The sequence below is a fragment of the Triplophysa rosa genome, linkage group LG19 (assembly GCF_024868665.1).
Source record: "Triplophysa rosa linkage group LG19, Trosa_1v2, whole genome shotgun sequence".
Taxonomy (NCBI): domain Eukaryota; kingdom Metazoa; phylum Chordata; class Actinopteri; order Cypriniformes; family Nemacheilidae; genus Triplophysa; species Triplophysa rosa.
This window is the reverse complement of record NC_079908.1, coordinates 8,862,789-8,887,980: the sequence shown is the minus strand read 5'-3', so window position 1 is coordinate 8,887,980 and position 25,192 is coordinate 8,862,789. Positions and strand designations below refer to the sequence as shown.

Below are 25,192 nucleotides of genomic sequence, written 5' to 3'. Positions count from 1 at the left end.
ATCATTCTCTAACTCATCTCCAGTGTTTTGTTCAGAAATCTGGTAGTGCCAGCAGCAATTGAAAAATGAAAAAGAATTGCACACTATATACTTGGCCCTCTGCAAATTGTGGCCCCAATGTGGCCCCTGCTTTTAATAAATCCTAGTCCGCCACTGATCCAGACAGGTACGTTTCTCTAAGAATGTGAGGTCAATTTCTCATTCACAGTCATACAGACATACTACATAATTTTTAATCCCGCCAGAATCAAACACTTCTGTGTTTCTTAGAGAAACTTAAGTGGAGAGCAAATTAAGTTTTCATTTTGTGGTATTATTTTTACACACACGTCTTCTTATTTATTACCTTTATCGAACACCATAAATTAAGTTACATGTTTTGCGCTGAAGTACCTTCATATGATTTTTGAGCTTTTGGAAACTAGATATCATCACATGATAGTATCAGTGTCCGGTATGAACCTCACCTTAAAGGGACAGTTCACCCAAAAATATAAATTCTCTAATCATTCATCCTGTATATGACTCATTTCTTCTGTGAAACGAAAGAAGATATTTTGAGAAATGTCTCAGTGTTTTGTGTCTATACAATGGAAGTCAAAGGAGGCCGATGTTGTTTGGTAACCAATGTTCTTCAAAATATCTTTTGTGTTCTGCAGAAGAAAGAAAGTTATACAGGTTTGAAATAAATCAGTGAATGAAATCACACACGTTTTAAAGACGGTGCTAACAAATTCCTCTGTATACAGGGGAGGACAGAACCATGAATCTGAGGCCTTTTCTATGTCAGGCAGCAATATTTTCACAACCATCTATCAGACGCTCTACAAGATATAAAAGTAGTCAAGCAAACCCTGTGATCTCTCAGTTACTGTCTTATTCACCTAAGCGTCATCCGTTACTACAGCACAGATCTTTCACAGAAGTGGAAATCTGAGCCCTCTCTCGAAGGCACAGAGAGATCAGTCTTCATAACCGCTTCAGACAAAAGGCTGCTGGCCTCTTTCTTAAGAGATTCTCTTAACTTGTCAGTTCTAAGTCCCTGCAAAGGTGGCCCAGCACGAATGGAGATATTTCCAGAAGTGGAGGAAGCTGAATGCTCCTCCTCAACACAAGAGCAGGCCAACAGCTATTAGTCAATGGAACACAACTGGAATGCTGTCGTTTCAGGGATGTTAAATGAAAAACACATGCGGTCTGCACTTCTACAGCTATGGACACACACATACAACCACACACACACACAACCCCACATGACCTTCAATAGCTATCTGCCGGCGTTAGGGTATATTTGGGATGCTTTGGTGTTTTATGTATAAGGTCATCTCCAATTAAACAATTAAATGTAGGATGGTAGACTTGTTGTTTAATTTCTACGTAGCTCCCTGGAATACTTGATTCTGATTGGTCAATCTCACTATTCAGCAGTTTGAAATTAACTCCATGCTTTTCCAAGTTTTTACCAAAGGTTTTCACCATGCCGATCAATATTTGGTTTAAATACCCACACTATAAATAACAACGATAGGATTTACTTAAAGATCGGGTAACACACGCAGTTTCTGAGAGTCTCATATTAATCTTGAGTACCTACAGTATACAGTAGTATTGCATACGTCATATCTTCGAGATACAGCCATACGATTGTTTCCGGAAAAAAGACGAGCTGCTGAAGGCAGGCAGGGGGGACGGAACTACAGCACAAGAACACAATACATCATCGCATTAATCCCTTCGTGTTTTTTACTTTATGCACGTACACACGATTGCCAACAAAGCAAAGACATATGACTTAGTTTGACGTGCAGTTCATGTCCGGCATCTTTTAGCACTGGGACCGGGCCATCTATCAGTTTCAAACAATCTCCAAATCCAGCATTATATCCACCGTTTATATAACATCCATCACTGAAATGCCGTGAACAAACAAACACACAACTTCTCTTACTATAGCAGGAGTAACGAGCTGCAGCTGCAGGCCCACAGCGCAGCCAATCTTGACGCAGCGCAGCCAATCTGATAAGCGGGTCTTCCTATTGCTGGTTGGTTGGCGTGTGGGCGGGCTATTTCTTTAACCTTGCCATGGGCATGCTTTTCAGGGAGAACTGCCCAATAAAAGGAGCATCATTTTTCCCCCTTTTAAAATAGAAAACTTGTGCAAAGACTGATATTTTTCTGATGTCTGGATTCTATCATCAAGGATTTAGTAAAACATGAACAGATGATTCAAAATATTGGTAATAAATACATTTTTGAAAAATGTATATTTGAAGTTTTGTCTGAGAATGTCACCTCCATAACGCATTAATTTTTCTCTTTTAAAACAGAAAACTCCTGTGAGACAGATGATTCAACATATTGGTAGTAAATACATTCTCTAAGAATTTCAAGATATTTTAAGATTTGACTTGATAATGTCACATCCATAATGATGGAAGTGCCCAAATAATAACACCCACTATTCCAAGACTTGTATGTTTCACATCGTAATAAAGTAACTTCAAATAAAAAGAAATACTATCTTTGGGTTCCAAGTTTGTGCCCAAACAGTTACTTAAGTTATGTGACAAGTGGCCTTAATAAACTGGACAATGTACAGTCAGCCGGTCATTATCATAAAATAGATTCCTTCTAGATAAAGCGTGATATTTTGCAAGACTGACCGACCGACTGTACATTACCCCTTACTAATGACCATGTCCTCCATTTGTTCGGACAGATAGTGGTCTTCAAGTAGCAAATGGTCCACAGCAGAGGTCATGTTCATCCATCAGTGAAGCAGTGAAGAAAATGTTAGCTGAGAAAGCACAGAGTAATGACGATTTAGTGTTGTGAAATCCTCCTTCTCAGTTTACAGCAACATGAAGTCATTTGATGATCCAGTAAGTGAGTTTTCACTTGTGAATGAAAGTTCTTCAGAATGAGAGCCTCCAGAGCCACTGAGGTCATTTAGATGTTTGGCACGGACCAAAATCCTATACAACCACTTACAGGGAGAGCTTAAAGGGATAGTTCAACAAAAATGAAAATTCTGTCATTATTTATTCTCCCTCATGTCATTAAAAACCAGTATATGACTCTTTCTTCTCTGAAAATGTCTTCGTGGTTTTGTGTCAATACAATGGAGGTCAATGGGGTTCAATGCTGTTTGGTTACCAACGTTCTTCAAAATATCTTCTTTTGTGTTCAGTAGAAGAAAGAAAGTCATACAGGTTTGAAATGACAAGAGGGTGAGTACATGATGAACTATCCATTTTTGGGTCGCAAGTGCAAGATCTTTCTGAAGGTCAAAGAGCAAATCAAGATCCAATGTGCACGGCAAATCCAGAAAACACTCATTTACATTTATATTCAATCCCTCTGACAGACGCTTTCATCCAAAGCGACTTACAAATGAGGAACATCACAAGCAATTTATCATACAAGAGGCAACAATATCCACAGTACCGCAACGAGTTTCAAGTTTCAAGAGTAAGCAACTCCTCTAACACAGTTATCTAAACCATATAAACTATGATCGAATTATGTAAACAAAGCCAAGAAGTTTTTCCAGCAGCTCTGATTATGAAACTCAATTTCGCAGGCTGTGTTCGAAAGGAAAAACTTGCTCACTGTTCTCTCTTTATTTCTTCCCCCGCCACTTTTACAGTAACTCTGAATGTTGAGCTTTCTGCGGCTGCCAAGAGGAGCTTAAACTCTCATCAGACTTTGCCACGTAGACACAGACTGTCTGAGTCCAGCATGCCTCTGCTGGAATTCACTGAGAACAACACTTCCAGAAGGTCTTATGCTTGTGCACACACACACACAGGCACAAAAACACACAGACACAAATAGCGTTGCTCAAGACTAGAGCTTCACATAGGCCTACATCAAATACTGTTCTGTTAGCTTCAGCACCTGCCTGGGCAAATCCACACTTGAAAACAATCTCATGCCTACTGCCACATGTGCAACCCTTCCACCAAGAAAAAACATCTGAAGAATTACATTGTGATTTTTTCTGAGAGTCAGGCACGTCTGTAAGGAACATGACTGACAGATGTACTGCTTTCCTCAGCCAAGCCAAATTCACATCTGATTTTTTAAAATGGAAACAGGACGTAAAGATCCCACATTCCCCTTTTTTATTTGTATTAAATTACAGAGTTTTGTCGAAAGGTACTGCAGTCAAGAGATTCCCGCAGTCCTCCAAAACAACCATCTCAGCAAGAGAAATGAAAAGGGACCGTGACGCATGTCGAGACTCCCCGTATCCCCCGGCTGAACTCCACCGCTCAAACCCAAAGTGACATGTGAATGCTTTTTACAGATGTTTATGACTTGTGCTGCGTCTGTTCTCACACGTCTCACACAGGACGCTGACAGAGTCAGTGGAGGTACTGGACAACAAGGGCAATGACTCAGCCCTGGAGAACTTTGCTCACTATGTCCTCATATCCTGATTCTGACGAATTCTGCAAGTCAAGGAAAATAGTTTGTTTTCTCATCCCAGTGTTGTTCCAAACCCATATTCTGCAAATTTTGCATGTGTAACATGAAAATACATTTTTTCCTGAAGAACACAAATGGTAATGATATAACAATGTCTAAAATGCATGTGGGAGGGACATATTTGTATTTACTTTTATGTCCCCTCAGGTGAGATTATACCAAAATATGAAGTGTATCGTATATTGTATACAACATTGATAAAACGCTAAACTTTAAAGGTATTTACAGGACAAACCACAGCACATCATGAGGGTTTTATTCTAATATACCAAAAAATGCATAGAAGAACAAAAAGCTCAACAAACCTCTCTTGTGGTAATATTTTTTAGACATTTTTAACTTTGCACATGTGTAGCTTTTTGCCAAGTCTTCTTAAATTATTCTCAAAGCTGAGCTTCGGTTTGTACTCCAAAACAGGGCCGGGCATTGCCCCCCCCAGATTTTTCTTGTGCCCCTCCAAAAATATCCACCAGACAATTAAAAAATATACAAAAATAAATTCTTCAAATAAAATTAAAAACATGCAATGACTGAACTATGATTATATATCTGTCCAACCAGGATAATATAATTACCCCCCGCGTTGAGCCAGCCTAGTACCGGGACTGCTACAACATTTTAATGCATTTAAAAATATATACAGTATATCTGAAAAAAAACCCCAGCAAGGATGTCAATTGTTGCCAGACAACTTGTGAGGATGCGCAGAGAGCAACTCGATACAACCGGATAGACCTATTTTCAGCAAACACACTGTAATCCACAGTAAAATAATTCACTTTCTCGACATTACCTCTAGTCATCAACATGCATGCCATTGTGATGTCATGAAGGGAAAGGTTGAGCGGATCTGACCTTTGGGGTGAAAGTCGGCCGGCTGATTGACAGGCGGCCTCTTGATGTCAGAGGAGCGGTAGACGATGTGATGTCGTCCTGGCCCTCCTTCCTCTTCTCCTGTCATGTCTCCTCCTCTCTCCAGCGGCTCGATAAAAAACTCCTCTTGACCTGCTCGGATCATCCCCGCCTGACAGCAGGTGGGCGGGTTGAGAGGGAGAGAAAGAGAAGAAAAGAACAGCACAGAAAGTCAGTAAAAAGAGAGAAACACGTCTTTTTAGAGACAGAGCTTGCACATCAAGTCCATCAAGTGAATCGGCTATAAGGGCTATTTCTGTAGGCCTGCTATCATGTTTTCATCAGCTTTGGAAGGAACCCTCGGGCAACCTGATCTCCAGATCGATTCGTTCTCTTTCTACTTCCAATTCAGCATCCAGGCCACCACCAGTCCAGAAACCCTGTGACACCGGCAGCCATGATAAAAAATCAAATAAACACAAGCTAATATTCCTGTGCACTCACAGATTTTATTACAGAGTGAACATGAGATCTTTTAGTTTATGCAATTTACAAAACCATGGGTGTGCGAGTCCAAAGAGGGAAATTCCAACCGTTTGCAAAGATCAATAAGAATCTCTTTGCCAGGGTGAACAAACCCACTGACAGATATATACTTGACAGCTCTTGTTCAGTTCTTGCAGCATAGTTGAGATTCATTTGGTTTGAGTGACGGGTTGCGCCTGGTGCCAGGGGCACTGTGTGCATAACAACAGAGAAAAGAGAGAGAGAGATTTTCCAGGGCCTTAGACACATAGGTCGAATCGATTAAAGAGCACGGAAGGGACACCCAACGCTCCCAATGACTCGCTGGCTTTCCCTGGTCCTTTCCCTTTGCGTCCATAGCAAATTAGACAGCCCCGAACGAGAGTGCAGATCGATAGCAAGGTTAGCTCCCTTTCCCTGATGTGCCGGAATATCAAATGTGAACTTCAAGTACGGCCATTAAAGTTGTGCCGGAGCTACAGTCATCACAAAACCAAAGCCCAACAGACCGCAGAGCCCAGCCGGGGCCGCTGAGCTGGTCGTTTAGCTCGGTCTCCCAGGAAATATTACACAGAGAGCGGTCCCATCCGCCTCCCTCACTGCCGCCCGCATCCCCCGGGGGTTCATTACGAAGGAAATGCCCACGCAAGGCATAAATCGACACCACTGCATGAAGGGCTGTCGTTGCACGAAGTCACGGAGGAATGCTAGCCAGAGTGAATGTGCTGACAATAAAGCTAAGCAAAACACATAGCATTGTGCTCTCCAAAGAAGCATCCAAAAACCAGTCTGTATGATCTCAAACGCAGCAGGCAACGACTGTGTCGCAGGACAGGTTTAAGAATCTTTTCCTTTCCTAATGTCCTGAATAGGTCTACCAGACATTCAACAATTCGGGAAAAAGTGAGAGGTGAGGGAGAAAATGATGACATAACAAACTTAAGTCATACTGGATTTTTTTAAGAAAAATACGTTTTGTCAGTAAATTAGAATTTGTATTTAATCGCAAATGATTTTATATGTTTGCTAAGGAAAGCCACTAAATTAAAACACAATTAAAACACTGTACTATGGAAAGTAGATTTAAAATGTTTACTTTTTTTTTTTTTGATTTCACGAGTGCCACATTAAGTCTACTTAAAAAATAGTTTAAATTGCATTTTGGTCCCATGTGCATCTACCCAATTACTGTAACATCCAAACTGTGAAACGATATTACCAAGATTTATTTTAGTACAATATTTAATAGTATGTTACAAATCATTAGACTTTTTATTTTGGGCCAAATTTGGTTTTACACATCTTAAATAATTATTAGTCTCATTCAGTTTTACTATATTTAAAATGCTGTATGATGTTTCCACTTTTATATAAGTAGCTCCACATGATCTGCAGAAAAATCTTAATATTTCATTTTAGCCCAGTGGTTCAATTAAAATAAATCAGACTTGAAAAGTATTAAAAAGAGAACTAAAAATGTTCGATTCCTGTTCAAAGACTTTCGTTTATAATGCCATCTTAAAATTCTTTATACTATGAATCTTGGGAAGAACTCGTCAACTGGGGTTTTACTGGACAATCGAACGAGTGTGGCTTTCAAGTGAATAATTCTTTCCATTTGGAGTCCTTTGGGGCATATCCAAATCCTGTAGGCCTAATCTGAAATGGAACCCATCTTCAAAATCAAAGCCTTTCTTTCCTCATGGAAAAACCATGGCTAATGCCTATCTTTTGGCTCACAAAAGCAGAGCATCAACAATTTTAGGGTTTTATAGTCATGTATAAACAGTCCCTAGTAAATGTTTCTAGTCTGTTGGGGTATTTGCAAAAGGAAACAAAATTCAGCAACAGAACCAGTCGAACCAAATGCACCCTTCCATTGATTTCAGGGCCTGTTGGGTGGCCTTTACCTGGACTGAACTGTCTATGTACTAAAAATCAAAAGAGTTAAAAAACAGATACATAATGGGTCATACATTCGTACATACAGTATATGAGTGATTTGCGCGTAAAACGGACCTTCCCGAAAACTCTCCTCCGGAATCACAAATACTTTGTAAACGTCAGATTTGATAGTAAAATGTGTGTATGTTAATGAAATCCAATCATTCGCAAATAAGGCGTGCATGCACGATCATTCATAATTAGCATAATCCCCGCCTATAAATTACAGCTACGCAAATTATGCATCTAGGAATGCTGTGGAATGGGCTCTATGCATGCGTGACTTCTGCGTTTCACGGTCAGAACCCTAGGCAGTTTCCGGTTGGGGAGACTTAAAGAAAAAATGAGAAAATAGTTACATTTAGAGTTAAAATGCAGAGGTCCCCATAGCTGACAAGTAGGTCACTCTCAGAGGACAGGTCCAGTAGAGGATAATCAAGAACTGGCCAGGAAAGAAGAAGCCAATGGCTGTGGTTCAGGCAGATGGACACAGCATGGGCTGCCAGATGACCTTGCAACAAGCGACACACAACCAGGTCAGATCAACCTGCGGTGGGCCTCCCTTGACTGAAGGTGTCTTGTGATAAAGGGCCGAAACACCCAATGAGGCTGAGGTGCACAACTGATGATGTGTCACATTGATGGGAACCACACAAAGGGCATTATCAGCAGCACCTCACCAAAAAGCATCTTTCACCCAGGATAATGGATGTGATGAAAGTGGGTTTGGACACACAACTCATGAGATGCCTCTCTGATAATAGCAAGGAAAGGTAAGTATGCTATGTATTTCTATAATCATTTATCTCACAAACACAGAGGATGCCTACCCGACGAACCAGTGAAACCTCAGACCACCTTTCCTCTATTCATATTCTTGACTGCTCCCCCCCTGTCATGCATAAGGCATGGGAAATGTCCTATTGGGCAATTCAACTGTGCCGAAATAGTGGGATTATAACACCTAGTCCTATTAAAGGTCCAGTGTGTAATTTTTTGGAGGTGCTATTGACAGAAATGCAATATAATATGCATAACTAAGTCTTCAGAGGTGTATAAAGAGCTTACACAATGAAGCGTTATGTTTTTATTACCTTCAAATGAGCTATTTCTATCTACATACACCACGGGTCACCTTGCATATAATTTGCCATGTTCTGTCAGCCGTCGTAGTGTTTCGAACGGGAGGGGTGGAGTGAGCAGTTGGTTGCAATTTGGAACCTTGCCGCTAGATGTTACTGACGAGCTTTAAGCGAATCTGTATTTATATACTATATACGTACACATACACATATTTAGGAAACACATATTTATTTATATATAAATGTTTATTTTTTTTAAATATTTTTCTTAAATGTATGTGTATGCAGTTATAAATTCAAAATTAATATGCACAGTACACAAACATATATTATGTAAACACAAACATACACAAATTGCGATGATTAATCGTCTGACAGCCATAATATGTATTCAAACGTTTATTTGATTTAATATAATATTTTCACAATAAGACAATTCTTATTTCCAGCAATAACAATGAATGTATGCATATTGTTAATATACGCCCCTCCTCTACACAAATGGATTGGCCCCCCATTCAAGATGTGGTTACAGCCCTGATATACTGTATACTAAAAATCCATAAACCCCTGCCTCTGTTGTGACTCTGTATAAGTACTAAAAATGTTGATCTGAAACTTTTTCTGTTTATTGTTTATTCAAATGGAATAAACAACTCAGAATGAATCAGAATTCCCAATGCTCCATTTGAGAGAAGACAACTTGTGTGAGCATTTTCTGCTGCCTCAGTCTACTTGTAGACACAATACAATATAACCTCAAAACAGCTGCATAGTGCACACCATTCCTCGCTGGCAGACACAGCTTGTTACTAGAAAAGCTACACTATTGTGAAAACAATTTGGCTCCCCTCAGGCTCCTGAAATATTAAGTTACTAGATAAGTTACTAGCATTGCCGCCTTTAGTAAATTACCGCTCTCTATGTGTGCGATTGCTGATATTGGTTTTTCGACAGCTATTATTGCAATTCAGTTCCTTCTACTGCCTCCAGTTTTCTCGGCTCCAGGTGGCCGGTTCAGCTCTAGCGTAACTTTTCTGGATGTCGGATGTAACAGGAGTCGATGGCCAAGATGCTTCATCAAGGTGCAATTTCAATCTTCCAGCACCTATCAAATTACTCTCGCCACTTCAAGGAGTAAGAATGGATAGGTTTCATTTACACTCAATTCACACCTGGGAGTAAAAACGATCAGCGTCAATTTGTAAGCTCCCGTTTGCATTGAGGCGTCACGGTGGAAGAGAAACACTGCTTTGTCATTATGATATAAGACACGGCGCTTACGCTTGTCTCCAAGCTGACTGATTCAATTCAAGTTGAAAACGAACAGAGATTGAGACGAGACCGAGTGCTAATGTGTTGGACGGTCAGACACACACAAAGAGGAAAACCAAACAGACAGCGTGAGCTCAACGAATGAGACGGTAGGAAACGCGCTGGAATCCGTTCATGCAGGAGGCTGTTTATATAGTGTAAAACTGAGCTGTGCTTCACGGCCGATGATGAAAAGAGGCGCGTGTGGGTGGTTGTGTGTAATGATATATCAAGACTATAGTGGCGACGGACAGATCACCACACTTACATGTTATATTGTCCCATTACTCACTGGAATGTTGCCAGATTGTGGGTCATGACAAGTAAAAAAACATGAGCTACTATTTGACTCGAGTCAATCGCAGGAGTCATGTGACTACACACTCTTAAAAATAAAGATGCTACACGGTTCCATAAAGAACATCTGAATAACCTTCATGTTTCTCAAAATGCTGTTTGCTGTAGACAAAAAGGTTATAAAAAATAAAGAAAGAAATGCTTCGTTCACTGTAAAAAAAAGTATTGCAATTTAGTTGTTTTAATTTGATTTTTTAAGTTGATACAACTTGCAGTATCTACATTTGATCATTCAACTTAATATTTTGAGTTTTTATTGTCTTAACTAGTTTGTAAGTGGACTTTATGAGGGTATTTGTGGCCTCAAAAACATTTTGTTGAGTCAATTTAATGGCGATATCATATTCTCAACATATACCGCGAGGTCTTGTGGAACAAACATTTTTTTTACAGTGTATATGAACCTTGGAGTGAATGGTTCTTTGGAGAACCAAAAGGGACACCACATGGCATCTTCCATGCATCGCTGTAAAAAAACCTTAGCACAGTTTTCTTTAAATGCAGGATGATCTCTGCTGGGGAAATTTCGGCAAAGAATCTGAACGTTTGTTTTATTCCTGTGGGCTGTTGGGCAGATACTTTCAGGGATGAACAGGTCTGCCATTGACATAAATAGGAATGTTAACAGATTACAGTCTTCCTTCTGCTGGAATTCTTTGCTTTGGATGAGTAGCAGCCAGAAAGGTTGACTGTCATTTGTGGAGTACAGCACATGGTAGACCAGCTGTGTACATTTTAGGCTCTTTGAATTCTGGATGAGAGCAGTTTTTCCATAGTTCCTGATGACTGTTATTTAACACCAGCCTGGGAGTACGAGGGGCGGCAAAGGTTTAGGTTTCATTCGAGATCGAATTTGGACGATCTACAAACATGACCTGGTTATACTGTAGGAAAATGGGATATTAACCTTGTTTTTAAACAGGCTTTGCTTCACTAAGAATCGCAAAGAGAATCTGCTTTGCTTTGTGTTTTCATTCATACAGAACATTAGTAATGTGTGTACACTTTTCATTTTAAGCAAAGCCAAGGCACATCTGAGGTCTTTGAGAGTATTTATACATGACAGTATGTATTGAAGACCAAGATCAGTCAAACTCAACTCGTTCTCACTCCGGACTCATCATATAATGATGTTTGGGAGGAGCAGATAATCAGCTCGGCTGATCCGCTATCAGCAATCACAGCATCTACCCTATCAGCTCAAGCGAGCTCTCCTATAGACAAGCGACATACAAGCGATCAATGTTATACAGTTCAATAAACATGAAGTGAATATTACACAGCATTAAATGACTGTTTTAGCGCTACTTCTTCACCAATTCCAACAGTTTAAAACAGAACGCTTGCTTTTCTCTGAACAACAACAGCAGCCTTTCGTTTTGAATGAATCCTCTTTTCGAACGATTCTGAAGAATCAGTGATTCAGCGAGTCACCGAATCTGTTTTGAATGAATCGATTGAATGTTTCACTGCTGCAACCTACCAGCTGTTTTGCTTTTACGTTTAAAGTAAGTCTATCATTGCTCTACAGATGAACTTTTGCACATTTAATTAATTCCATCGGGAACAGTGTCGTAGAAATACTTTAGAATTTACCTAAAAATGCAAAATGAGTATCATTTTTAGGCTTATATTTTGGTAAATCTTGATTTATTTTGTAGACGTAAATGATGAATCACCACTACTTTGCTTGCACAGTGATACAATTTGGTTTCATGATACTCCAGCTGGTATAGTAGGCTATCGCAAGACGTGTTTATGATATCGTGACAACCCTAGTCTGTACCATACTCTGTATTTTATTAATACATAATACAGCCAAATGATCAATAAATCTGTTCTATTTGCTCACTTCTTTGTTTTTGTTGGCAGACTATAACAATATGAAATGGTGAGCGAATGCAACCAGTTAAGGCTACACGTTAACCAGCAGTCACTTCAACTGAACCGCTAAAATCCATCCGGGTAACACTGTGCCTATTCATAGACAAGCCGCTTTCATGTCTAGCCATACAGTCATATAGGCCTACGATCCTGTTGCTCACTCCACCTCCATACATTATAGCCTTATCTCATTTTAAGAATTACAATTACTACAATACCAAAAGATCAACTAAACCACCACCTTAGCTTTCCTGGGGCTCGGTGGTTAGAGCATGGCGCTAGCAACGCCAAGGTCATGGGTTCGATCCCAGGGGATTGCACATAGTCAGAAACAAATGTATAGTACAATGCAATGTAAGTCGCTTTGGATAAAAGCGTCTGCCAAATGCATAAATGTAAATGTACATTGACATAAACACAGGTCGCGGTGCTTGGCTGGCCAAGTAGACATCACTTCTGCTTACATAGTGATGCCCATTCATCCGGATCGTCAGCATTTATTCGGCATATGCTGCCACAGAAAACTTTCTCTTTCCGTCTGCCTAACTTCCGGCCGCAGAGGCAGCCCTAAAATTCCTCTGTCCACGCGCTCGAGGATCAAAGATCCCTCACTAGCTCAAGCTGCAACAAGCTCAGTTTACGGATAACCTTCCTTGAAGAACGGGACAGCCTATCCTTCTTTCATAAAAAACAGACTTCTCTCCCCATATATACCAAGGCCTCTGGTTCGCATCTACGTGGCCCCCCAACTTTTGGACATACCGCAGTGAGTCACTAACATCCCCAGCACTGTTCGAGTCGTATCCTCTGGTCGTCTCAGCCTTCCCGTGGGGGACAAAACGGTCCACCACCAGCATCACAAAGGCAATGAAGCAACCGTGCATTACATTAATAAAAACCGTTCCCATTTCCTCGCACTAATGCCTTTCCTAAGACACCTTATTTGGATCTCAGCCAGTCCTTCATAACCACAAACATACCACTTAACACCAACATATCACCCATAGCCAAACATCTCTGCTTTAACCGTCCCAGTAGCGCGAGCATGCCTCTGCCGGCGGTTCCGGCCCACCCACTGCCCTTCCCCACCTCTTTCTTAGGGGTGGGAATCTTTAGACACTTTACGATCCGATCCGATTCTGGGAGTAATGATTCGATTCCAAAACGATTCTTAACATACATTTTTGGTAATTAATTATTCTGCTGTGCAAATACATGAACTTTACATTTTAACCAAGTTGCTATGCTTTTTGTTTGTAGTTAGAATCTCTGTTTGACAATATTGCCATCTTAAAAATGATAATGAAGATTTCTTTCAAAACTTTTATTTTATTAACAAAAGCTATTACATTTAGGTCATTTAGGATATACAAGCTAGCATGCAATGGAGCAATTAAACACGCTGTGGGGCTGCTCTCTTCTGACATTAGAAGGGTGGCATCTTTCATAGGCTTAAGGGTGTTTATGACATCCTCAGCGCATGAAATATCCGATTCTGTGAGAGTGAAAATTTCAGCCGCGCCTTTTCTCACCTCGTGTGATAGTAACGCAGCACAGACAGCCAGCTGTTGTTCAAGAAATCTTTCAAGCATCTCGTTCCATCTTGTGACGACGTCTGATTTCAGTTTGTTTTCACTATTTTCCATTCGTTTGCAACATTGTGCAGCAGTTCAGCAATATTCACGCCTGTGTGACTTTCATTCATAGCACGCGTTTGCAAAACACAAGCCGCAAGCTTCCATTCATCTGTAATATAGTGTGCAGTAATTGTGACATACGATTCTGTTGTAATTGATGTCCATGCGTCGCATGTTATTGCCACTCTGTCCGCATTGCTTAGTGAATCTAAGATATGACCTTTAGTCTCACTGTACAGTGCGGGGATCGCTGTCTCACTGAAATAACGCCGTGAGGGCAAACTGTACCACAGCTCAAGAACCTGTAACATAGCGCGAAATCCTTGGTTATCCACGACGGAGTAAGGCCGCAAATCTTAGGCGATAAAACTCGCCACTGACCGGGTAATTCGCTTCGCCTTTTCAGAATCCGGTGGAAGCTTTGCTACTTGCTCGAGGGTCCTTTGACTGAAACTGGTAGTGTGCGAAACAGAATGCTGTTTCTCCAGCTCTGAGTGAAACCGCATAATGTTTCTTCATGTTAGTCGTGTTGCCGAAATATTTGAATGTGGCCCCACAGACTTTGCACACAGTATGGCTCTTATCATTGATACCTTTCTCTTTGTCTTCACAAAATCCAAAATGTTGCCACACAGCCAATTTCAAATTTGATGGCACAGGTCGTAGTTTGTCCATCTGGGTCTAAACGAAGCGAATTCGCCAGCACACTTATGTTCATCTGTCAACGGATATTTCTGTTTGGCCCGCGCCCTTGCACAGTGGCAATTTGAACTGAACACAGAATCGATTCTGAATTTTTGATCGTTAGAAAATGAATCGCGACGCATCGATGCATCGAGTTTATCTCCCACCCCTACCTCTTCTTCCTACGTCCCCCTCCCCCTCCCCCTGCCTGTGGCCCGCTGCCTCTCCGTCCAACTCTAGGTTGGGTTAGCCTCCTTCCCTTTTGCCTCCGCCCCAAGAGCAGACCCTAGCGTGAGGCTGCCTCCGTTAGTGGCTCGGGCGCTATCTATGGTCTTCCATCCTCCTCTTCCTATCCCCCCAAGTGAGTAGCCCGCTGCCCCTCCGTCAAACTTTAGCGTGAGGTTGTCTCCGCTAGCAACGCAGGCCCTGGCTACCCTCCCAACTTTCTACCCTCCCCAGGAGCCATCTCAAGCGAGAGGTTACATCCGGAAGCGGCTCCAGCGGCCGCCTTTCTTCCTCTCTCTCTTCCTCAGGCCCGCCCTTCCTTCATGCTGTCCACAGCCACACCGATGCCCGTTCCACTGAACGCCCTGGCCCTGGAACCACCTCCCGTCCCTAGCAGCATCAGGACGCAGATATTTGCAGTAATTCAGGCTGCTGGCACCTCCAAGCCAGCTCAATTAAAGGCTATCTAAGGGGTATTCAGAGTTTTCAACAAACTCCTTTTTGGCTCTTGGCACATTGACGTGGCAACTACAGCCGGCAAAAAAGGCCTCTCCCAGCCACAAATCCAAGCTCTCGGCCCCTGGACATCAGAGGTATTCAAATGCTACATCCGGTCGGACCGCTCACACATAGAAGAGAGAAGGCCATCGGACCCTCGTCTCCCGAATAATCTAACTTCAGCTCATCCTCATCTCTCTTAATGCCAACCGAACATCTTCGCTCTAAACCGCCGCAGCAGCAATCCTTCACGCAGGAGCCCATGCTTCCAGTTGCCAGGGGTTCGCATCTCTATCCTCCGCTGCCGCAGCAGACACTCCTCTCACAGGAGCCTTCATCTTCTCCCCGCTACCGCAGCAGCGCTCGCACCCTCAGGGCCTAAATCCTCCGTCTCTCGCCTTACTCCAAACGTAGGCTACCACCTCTGCAGCCTCTAGCCTTGCGTCTTTTGGTGGTATGCGTTGCCCGGCTGCTGTCCTGCATTAATTATGCCTTTTGGGGTGCGCTCTGGGTTCGGGCCCGGACCCGCTCCCCGGACAGCAAAGAAAATACGCATACCATTTTCTACCCCTGCTCTATTGTTATTATCTGCATAGGCAAACTCGTGAAATTATGTTTAATTAACAAAGATAGTGTCTGTGTGTTGACGGCAATTGTTTCTCATGGAAAGGAACGGATAGCCCGCATGTCGAAAAACAACGCCAAAGGGCTACCCCGCGCGTTGAAAAGCAATGCAGAGGGGAGCTGCTTGAACATCAATATGTGACGAGTCGGGAGTGAGAATGTGTAGTCAAGCTTGAGCTTTTTCAGGTCTGTTATACAGCACCAAAGCCGATTGTGCTTGCCTGTGATGTAACTTTAATCTGTCTCTTCTATCTACAGTATATTAAATACTGCGGTCTACTGTAAAGCACATAAAAAGGACAGACACACTATTGCTCTGTGCACTATTATGACTTTGTATATTACAATTGCCTGAGCTCATACCCTTGGGATTTTAAATATTTTAAAAGGTGCATATCATGGAAAACAGGATCTTCTTTGGTATTCTAAAATTAAATATTTTGAGATACAGTATAATGTTCATGCAACGCGTCCAAACCATTAAAAAGCTTTGATGTCACAGCCATTAGAATATTAACATACGACTGCTTGTATTTACTGTATTCAGAAACGTCATGATCGACAATGTGCACCACTGTGCAAAAGTTAGCCAGGTGGATCAGGTGGATGAATAGCATCAGTCTGCCTTATTCTAAAGTTCATAAATTATAAACACATCACATTTCGAATGTGAATTTTCGCCATGCCAGTTTGTGTTACCAATGTGACAGATTGTGCTTGTCCAATGATTCAGGTCAGATTACTCAAGGATTATTGAGTCCTGATTTAAGACGGGCCTTGATTCCAAGAAACCTGAGGATGTCTGAACTGACACACAGCCGAGTGGAAGAGTCATTATAAGAGCTATCCCACAGAGAGAGGCATGGCTTTGTGTGCTCCTTCTGATCATTTATCTCCTGAGCTGGGCAAAGAAAAACAAGCTCCCCGAGCCAAAGCTACTGCTCTGCCACAGAGCGTCCAATGGCTGGCCTGGATTTCATACAGATGTCCTCTTCTCTCAATATCTGACTGGGAGTAGACGGCTCTCAGAGTGGAGGAAGAACTTTTAACCTCTTTTACATTTACATTTTAATGCATTTGGCAGACGCTTTTATCCAAAGCGACTTACGTTGCATTATCCTATACATTTGTTTCTAAGTACTGTATGTGCAATCCCCTGGGATCGAACCCACCATGACCTTGGCGTTGTTAACGCCATGCTCTTACCACTGAGCTACAGGAAACCTCTTGCATTTTTGAGGGTTTTGATGACAGATAAAGAAATATACGCTGTTAGAATTCCACAATTCTGGCAAAGAGCTTTGAGGGAATGTTTGTGATAAAGCCAAAAACAAGGTAGTTTTGCAATGCACATTATGTATTTGAATCAAGACAGACCTCACACAAACACACATTCACAGTAGGAAGTCTGGACAAACCTTAATAATTTTAGTCTCAGAAATCCTGACTTTCTGTTGCAATACTTAAAGGTATAGTTCACCGAAAAATAAATATTCTGTCATTTGCTAACCCTAATGTATAGTCTTTTGAGAAGATATTTTGAGAAATCTCTCAGTGGTTTTGTGTCCATACAATGGAAGTCAATGGGGGCCAATGTGGTTTGGTTGCAATCATTCTTCAAAATATCTTCATTTGTGATCTGCTGAAGAAAGAAAGTCACACAGGTTTGGAATGACATGCGGGAGAATAAATGGAAAAAAACCTCTCATTTTATTGTACGAACCATCCCATTAAGCACAAAAAGTTCTTCCCATATTAAAGTGCTAATGACCTATATAAGATGGAAATAAGCATATTTCCACAAAACTCTTGAGCTCTCACTGGAAACCTTTTCTATCAATGGGACTCTGGAGGATTTAGGTCTTTATTGGTAACTGAAACCCATGATCTCATGTTACAAGCTCTTCGCCACATCATCAGCTGCCAAGAATTCATTGTCTTGTTCCTCTCTTCTCCATAAACACAAGGAAACGTCGTCTTCCAACAGCCCAAAAGGGCTCATGTGACAGCCCTTTTCATCTCTCTCCACTGGCTACCGGTTGAAGCCCGTATCAGATTGAAGTCACTAATGCTTGCCTACAGGACTATCACTGGATCTGCACTGGCATACTTTCACACCCTCCTACACCCCATCAAGAACCCTGCGTTCAGCAAACGAGCGGCATCTTTTATTGCCTTCTCATAAGGGCAGTAAATCGCTTTCCCGCTCATTCTCTGTCACAACTCCTTCCTGGTGGAACATTCTTCCTGACTCAATCCGGTCAACCACATCTCTCACAACATTCAAAAAACTACTTAAAACCTTCTGTGAATACTTGACAGACAAATGAAAAAAAACTAACCCTCTCTCTTTCTCTCAACAGGTATTGTTCTGGCTTTTGCTGAAACTAGTAACTTTGTATTAGCACCTATTGTATTATTGCTCCTGTATGACATATCGCTTATTGCTCCCTGAACTCTTTGTAAGTCGCTTTGGATAAAAGCAGAAATGCAATATAATATACATAACTATGTCTTCAGAGGTTTATGAAGACCTTACATAATGAAGCGTTGTTTTTATTACCTTAGAATGAGAATTTCTAGCTACATACACAGCGGGTCCCCTTGTATGGAATTCTCCATGTTGTTTCTACAGTAGCCCTAAACAGACAACTGTTACAGAGCGTGTTTTGTAAATATGTTATCTCCTTCGGCAAAGAAGTGTAAACTTGACGACATCTTAGTCTTCTCTCAGCCTCCGTAGTGCTTCGAAAAGGAGGGGTGAGTGGTGGAGTGAGCCGTTGGTTGCAATTTGCAACCTCACCACTAGACGCCACTAAATTTTATACACTGGACCATTAAAAAGTCAGATTGCATTTATAACTTATAAAATGAAGCTTAAGTTTTACAGTGAAATCCTCCTGCTCTAGTATTCTAAATAATTTTGTAGCTTTTTACATTTACTTTTCTTACTAATTGTCTTAACCTATCCACAAAATTACATTTCTTGCATACATGCAACAAAATGTATTGCGGTACATGCTTAGAAAAGGCATTGGTGTAAGAAATTAATTATTATTTTTAAAATAAGATTATTTTATTATTATTCTCTGAAGAAATCTTAATCAACTATTTTAATAAGCTTCAATTCTCAAGTTAACTTATCTAGTTTTAAGGATTTTTAGGCACTTTTACTGTAAGCCACATGATTATGGCTCGATTCACATTTCGCGTCTAAACCCGCGCAGAAAACGTGAGCTGCACTGCGTTCTCCTTTTTTTCCAAAGCGCCTGGACTTTGCGCTCTCCTGGCGTCTGTCGTCGCTAAGAAACCATGGACCACGATAGCCGTTGAGACGAGGAGGTATAAACAAAGGATATATGGATTCTATGCAATGAAAATACCTTTCAGTAACTCTGCTACTAGATTTAGTTATGCTGTGATCATCTGCGTCTCCGTCTTCATTGATCTTGTCTATATTGGCTGGTTGGTTCTTGTCACATGACCTGCGGTGCGCTTGCGCCTTTCTGAAAAGTTGAGATTTTTTTCATCTCGATGTGTCGCACCGCATGCGCGCCGCCCCGCGTCTACATTTAACGAATATGCTCGCGGAAAAGACGCGAAATGTGAATCGGGCCTATCTTTTGCAGTGGTGTGCTGTGCTAAGCCTGAGACTGTCAATATATCATTGTAAAAGAGCAATATATCACACTATCAGCCCAACTTAGGCTGGAGAGAGCAAGAAACCGAACTAAAAGCAAAAACAAACTGAATGATGTCCAAATGTTTTAAGTGGGAATTACCTCTTTGTCTCCAAGAACAACAACAACAAACATATGAATGTCATTCAATACTTTCAGGAATTTTGCTTCAAGGTTCTTGCAGTGAGTTCAGTTAAGTACAGCCTTAGGGAGGGACTTCTTATATAACTTATGATTTCCTTCACAGTCCTCTCTGAATGTGTGTGTGTGTATCGGTCAGGAAGGAGAATGTTGTGTTTAAGGTATCAGGAGACTCTCTGATGCAGCCCAGACCACTCTCTCATTCACTCTCTTTCACAGATGCCACATCACACTCTTAAATTGAGGTCCACAATAAAAGCTCAGAGGCCATTCCAGAAACGAGAGTCATCTTCCATCTGGAAGTTGAGGATTTGAAAGAGCAGTTGACCAATGCTCTACTGTGATTTCATTTGTAACTCTGAACCTTAATTACTTTAACACACCGAGCAGAGCTCCATGGCATTTTGTTCTAAGTATTTATCTTTTTCTCCATTGCTTTACGTTTTGGAGACCTCGCTGGTGGAATGTTAATGACATCATCAAAGCACTCCGAAAGATTCCCAGGCGACAGGTGCCAGGAGATTTCTGGAACAACCCTACCTGACTAGCTCTCCCCTTTCATCCTCCGCACGATGCGATGACACACACACACACACACACACACACACACACGCACGCACGCACGCACGCACGCACGCACACACACACACACACACACACACACACACACACACACACACACACACAGCAAGGTGCCACCAAGGCCCTGATGCTTAAGTCTGACAGACGGTACTGAAAAACGGCGTCTGGTCTCTCATTTGGAGAGTTTTTCAATTCACTTGAGACACACTGCGTGCCGAGCTTCTGCAATAGTCGCAGCTCTTGTGGCGTCTTCTAAACCCACCCTGAACAAACCTGACATCAAAGAGCGTGTTCGCAAGATTAAAGGCTATTGGTCTGATCCCGAATCAGTGTAATGTACACTCGGTTTCATTAAAGGTGAAAGAGTCCTGTTACAAAAGAGAGGCAAGGTTGTATCAGAACAGAGGCTGACAACAGATAGTAACACAAGCGAATTTGTGCATATGTGCGTGACTTGAATCAGGAAGCACCAATCTGACTAATAGGAAAATGGAGGATTGTTAACATAAAAGTGACTTTTCATTCTCACTCAGTTTTCCAGATGTTTCTGTATTCCCTCATGTGTCGGACTAATAATGGTGCTATAATCATCAGGGTGGGGCACAATTCAGAATCTATGAAATGGGTTCTTTTGGAGACTGGAATTTGAAACGAACAGGTTACACCCAACATGCTTTGAATTTCTTTTGATATATTTTTAGTATTTAATCAAAAACAACACTTAAATAAATTTCATTCTATTTAAAGTCTACTCCTTAAATTGAAACTACAATTCTGCACCCTGTTTGCTCAATTTAATTCAAATTCAGAAATTGCATTGGGATTTAAAAAAGAATTCTCAATTTATTTCTGACTGTTGTACAACCTGATAACAAGTCTCGGCAGTGAAATTATTTGTGACCCTGCCTGTGAAAGGTTCAGTAGACTATTTGCGCTTAATCAATGGTTAATGTCATGGTGTATTGATCAGAAGCTGCTCTTTGTTAATAATTTTGATCTGTTCTGGGAGCGACCTAGGCTCTTCCGCCCTGACAGCCTGCACCCCAGCAGCATCGGAGCGGTTCTTCTGTCTGACAACATCTCAAAGACGCTACGCACCGTTTGACTATGTCTCCCACTGGTAAGTCAAAACTTTAACCATAGTCTGTGTTCCTCCCACTCAACTGTTAAAAACGTTACTGCTTCCAAATGCATAGAGACCGTGTCTGCCCCCCCGAATAATAAAACAAAATAATAATTTGGGAAAAAGTCAGAGAAAAAATCTGATCGTGATTAAACCTGAAGACAATGTAATAAACGAGCAAAACAAACTCATAAAGTTCGGGCTACTTAATATTAGATCACTAAATTCAAAGGCAGTTATTGTAAATGAAATGATCACAGACAACAGTTTTGATATACTCTGCCTTACCGAAACCTGGCTTAAAACAAATGATTATTACGGTCTAAATGAGTGTACCCCACCAAGCTACTGTTATATGCATGAGCCACGCCCGGTTGGTCGAGGTGGTGATGTCGCAACAATCTTTAGAGACTTTCTTACTGTAACTCGTAGAACAGAGCATACATTTAAATCATTTGAAGTGCTTGCATTGAACATAATAAAACATCGTTTTTCACCTATAAAACAGGAAGAAAACCTATAATTAAACTTGTTGCAACATCTAAACCTACAACATGCTTATTAGACCCCATACCAACTAAATTTAAAATAAAATAAGTTACTACCTGTTGCAATTGAGCCCATTTATAACATTATCAACTCATCAATTAATCTAGGCCATGTCCCAGGACCCTTCAAGCTGGCCGTCATTAAGCCTCTTATCAAGAAAGCAAACTTAGGCCCCAGTGAACTAGGAAACTATAGACCGATTTCATATCTCCCTTACCTGTCTAAAATACTAGAAAAAGTAGTGTCCACTCAGTTGTGCTCTTTCTTACAAAATAATGACATACACGAAAAATTTCAGTCAGGCTTTAGACCGCATCATAGCACTGAAACTGCGCTCATTAAAATTACAAACGACATGCTTATAGCATCAGATAAAGGTAACATCTCACTCCTAGTACTGCTTGACCTTAGTGCTGCGTTCGATACTGTAGACCATAACGTACTTTTAGATCGCCTACACAATTATACCGGTATTCAGGGACAGGCACTACAATGGTTCAGATCTTACTTATCAGAAAGATATCAATTTGTCCATTTAAATTGGGAATCATCAAATCTAACGCAAGTAAATTATGGATTACCTCAGGGATCGGTTTTAGGACCCTTGCTATTCTCCATATACATGCTGCCACTTGGAAACATTATTAGAAAACATGGAATTAGCTTCCACTGTTATGCAGATGATACTCAGCTATATATCTCATCAAGACCAGATGATTCCCTCCAGCTATCCAAAATGGCAGAGTGCATCGAAGATATAAAACATTGGATGACTTGTAATTTCCTTCTTTTAAATTCTAATAAAACAGAAATATTACTTATCGGACCAAAGACACGTGAGCAGAATATTTCGGATTATAACCTGCAAATTGAAGGCTGCACTGTTACTCCAACAAATACAGTTAAAGACCTAGGCGTTATATTAGACAGCAACCTGTCATTTAGAAATCACATCTCAAATGTCACAAAAACAGCCTTCTTCCACCTTAGAAATGTTGCCAAATTACGAAATATTACACAAGTAGCTGACACAGAGAAGCTTATTCATGCATTTGTGACCTGAAGACTTGACTACTGTAATGCACTGCTTAGTGGTTGTCCTGCATCATCAATAAACAACTACAGTTAGTTCAGAATGCAGCTGCCAGAGTTCTAACCAGGTCCAGAAAATACCATCACATAACCCCAAAGTTATCAACCCTTCACTGGTTAACAATTAAGTATAGTATTGACTTTAAAGTTCTTTTAATCACTTAAAAAACCCTAAACGGTTTAGCCCCTACCTACATAACAGAGCTTCTACCACACTACAACCCATCACGCTCTCTAAGATCTCAAAACTCTTTTGATAACACCTAGAATAACTAAATACACCAAAGGGGGCGGAGCTTTCTCATACGTAGCACCTAAACTCTGGAATAGCCATCCCGATACTATTCGAGGGTCAGACACACTCTCCCTATTTAAATCTAGCTTAAAGACACATCTTTTCAGCCAAGCATTCACTTAATGCAAAATATGCTAAATAAACCACCGGATACTGCATTTATTAGATATTACTTACTAGAATGATCTTGCTTGTTCTATAAACACCATGCACTGTACTGCGTTTGACCGTTTTTATGTTTTTGTGTTTTTCAAATTTTCTACTGTAAAGCGGCTTTGGAACAATGCACACTGTGAATATGTGTATATAAATAAAATGGAATTGAAAACCCAGCTGAAGCAGGGCCGGGTCATTTCCCCCCGAGATGTTCCTTGGGCCCCTCCAAAAATGTCCATTTGACAAAAAAAAGACATATTTCTTCGATAGATCTATTAAACAATGATTTGTCAAATTAATTTCAGAAAAACATCTAAATTATGCATGCAATAAACTGAGTAAATTAATAGAAAAACTGTTGCCCATCCAGAATATGTGATTGCCCCAACAGTCCAGCCAGCCTAGTACAGGGCCTGCTTTCACGCAAGTCTTTCAATATAAAAGTCTCACATCAGAAAAACATTTTTTTTGTTGTTGATGTTGTTTCTTAGACTTCACACTCCGCCTCCCACTTGGAACGGTCTTGCGACCCACTTTTGGGTCACAACCCACCAGTTAAGAAACAATGATGTAAAGAACCTTCTGTGAAAATATTACACATCTTTAATGTTGACTGTAAGGCCATGTCAAAGATTGAAATCATATTGAAATCAAACTTTGATGCTCCCCATCTCACATTTAGATGTTAAGACTTAGCCTGGTTTTCACAAGCAGGGTCACATTTAATAAAACTACATCTCTTGAGGTTTCACCTCTCTATGTCTACTGATCTATAGGACATGCCCATTTGCAAAGGCAACCTTACTTTTCCACATTTTAAAGTGCATTTAATCCCATTTAATTTTGTTTTCATTAGTTTGATTATCCTAAAAATTTCAGGCTTCCTGTTAGAAAATAGCTTTGGATGCAGTAACAGCTTGTGCCCCTGCTGGAGAACCGAGGCACATGCCCGTGATGTTCATCTCACTCACTTCACACCTAGCAGGGGTTTAGACCTCATGGCGCGCACCTGTGCTACTGAGCATCCCGACTGCCTCTGCATCAATGAGCTTTAAGCTTAAACCTATACTACACACAGAAAATGAGCCCTTCAGTTCTCCTTGTTCAGATTTTAGCTAAGACTACATAGGAATAGAAAAATTGATATGTTTTTCGTATATAATGATAACATATTTTGTTAAAAAAAGTGTTCCTCTGTCAACGTGCATAAGTTATCAATAACCAATTTGTTGGATGACATCCCAGAACAGTAAATACTGTGAATCTGTGTGTTTTTTTCAAACATGACAAGATCAGTCTGTTTGGAACAGCCCGCCTGAATCCAATGTTTGTGTAACACTGTGTCTACTGACATGCATTCATCCGGCCTTTCGCACGTAGCCGTACTCTTTGTGGTTATGGCTGAGTCTGAGTAAAATGGGGCTACTACAAAGAGCTAATGAAAACATTGTACC

The 25,192-nt window shown here is 40.9% G+C and overlaps 1 protein-coding gene across 1 annotated transcript in view; it reads right to left on the bottom strand.

The window, feature by feature from the left end:
* Positions 1–25,192, bottom strand: part of adamts2a (ADAM metallopeptidase with thrombospondin type 1 motif, 2a) — a 71,807-nt gene that overhangs the window by 35,142 nt on the left and 11,473 nt on the right. The window contains exon 3 of the mRNA XM_057360610.1: positions 5,350–5,518. Coding sequence (XP_057216593.1) covers positions 5,350–5,518 — 169 coding nt within the window. The remainder of the gene's footprint in view (positions 1–5,349; positions 5,519–25,192) is intronic.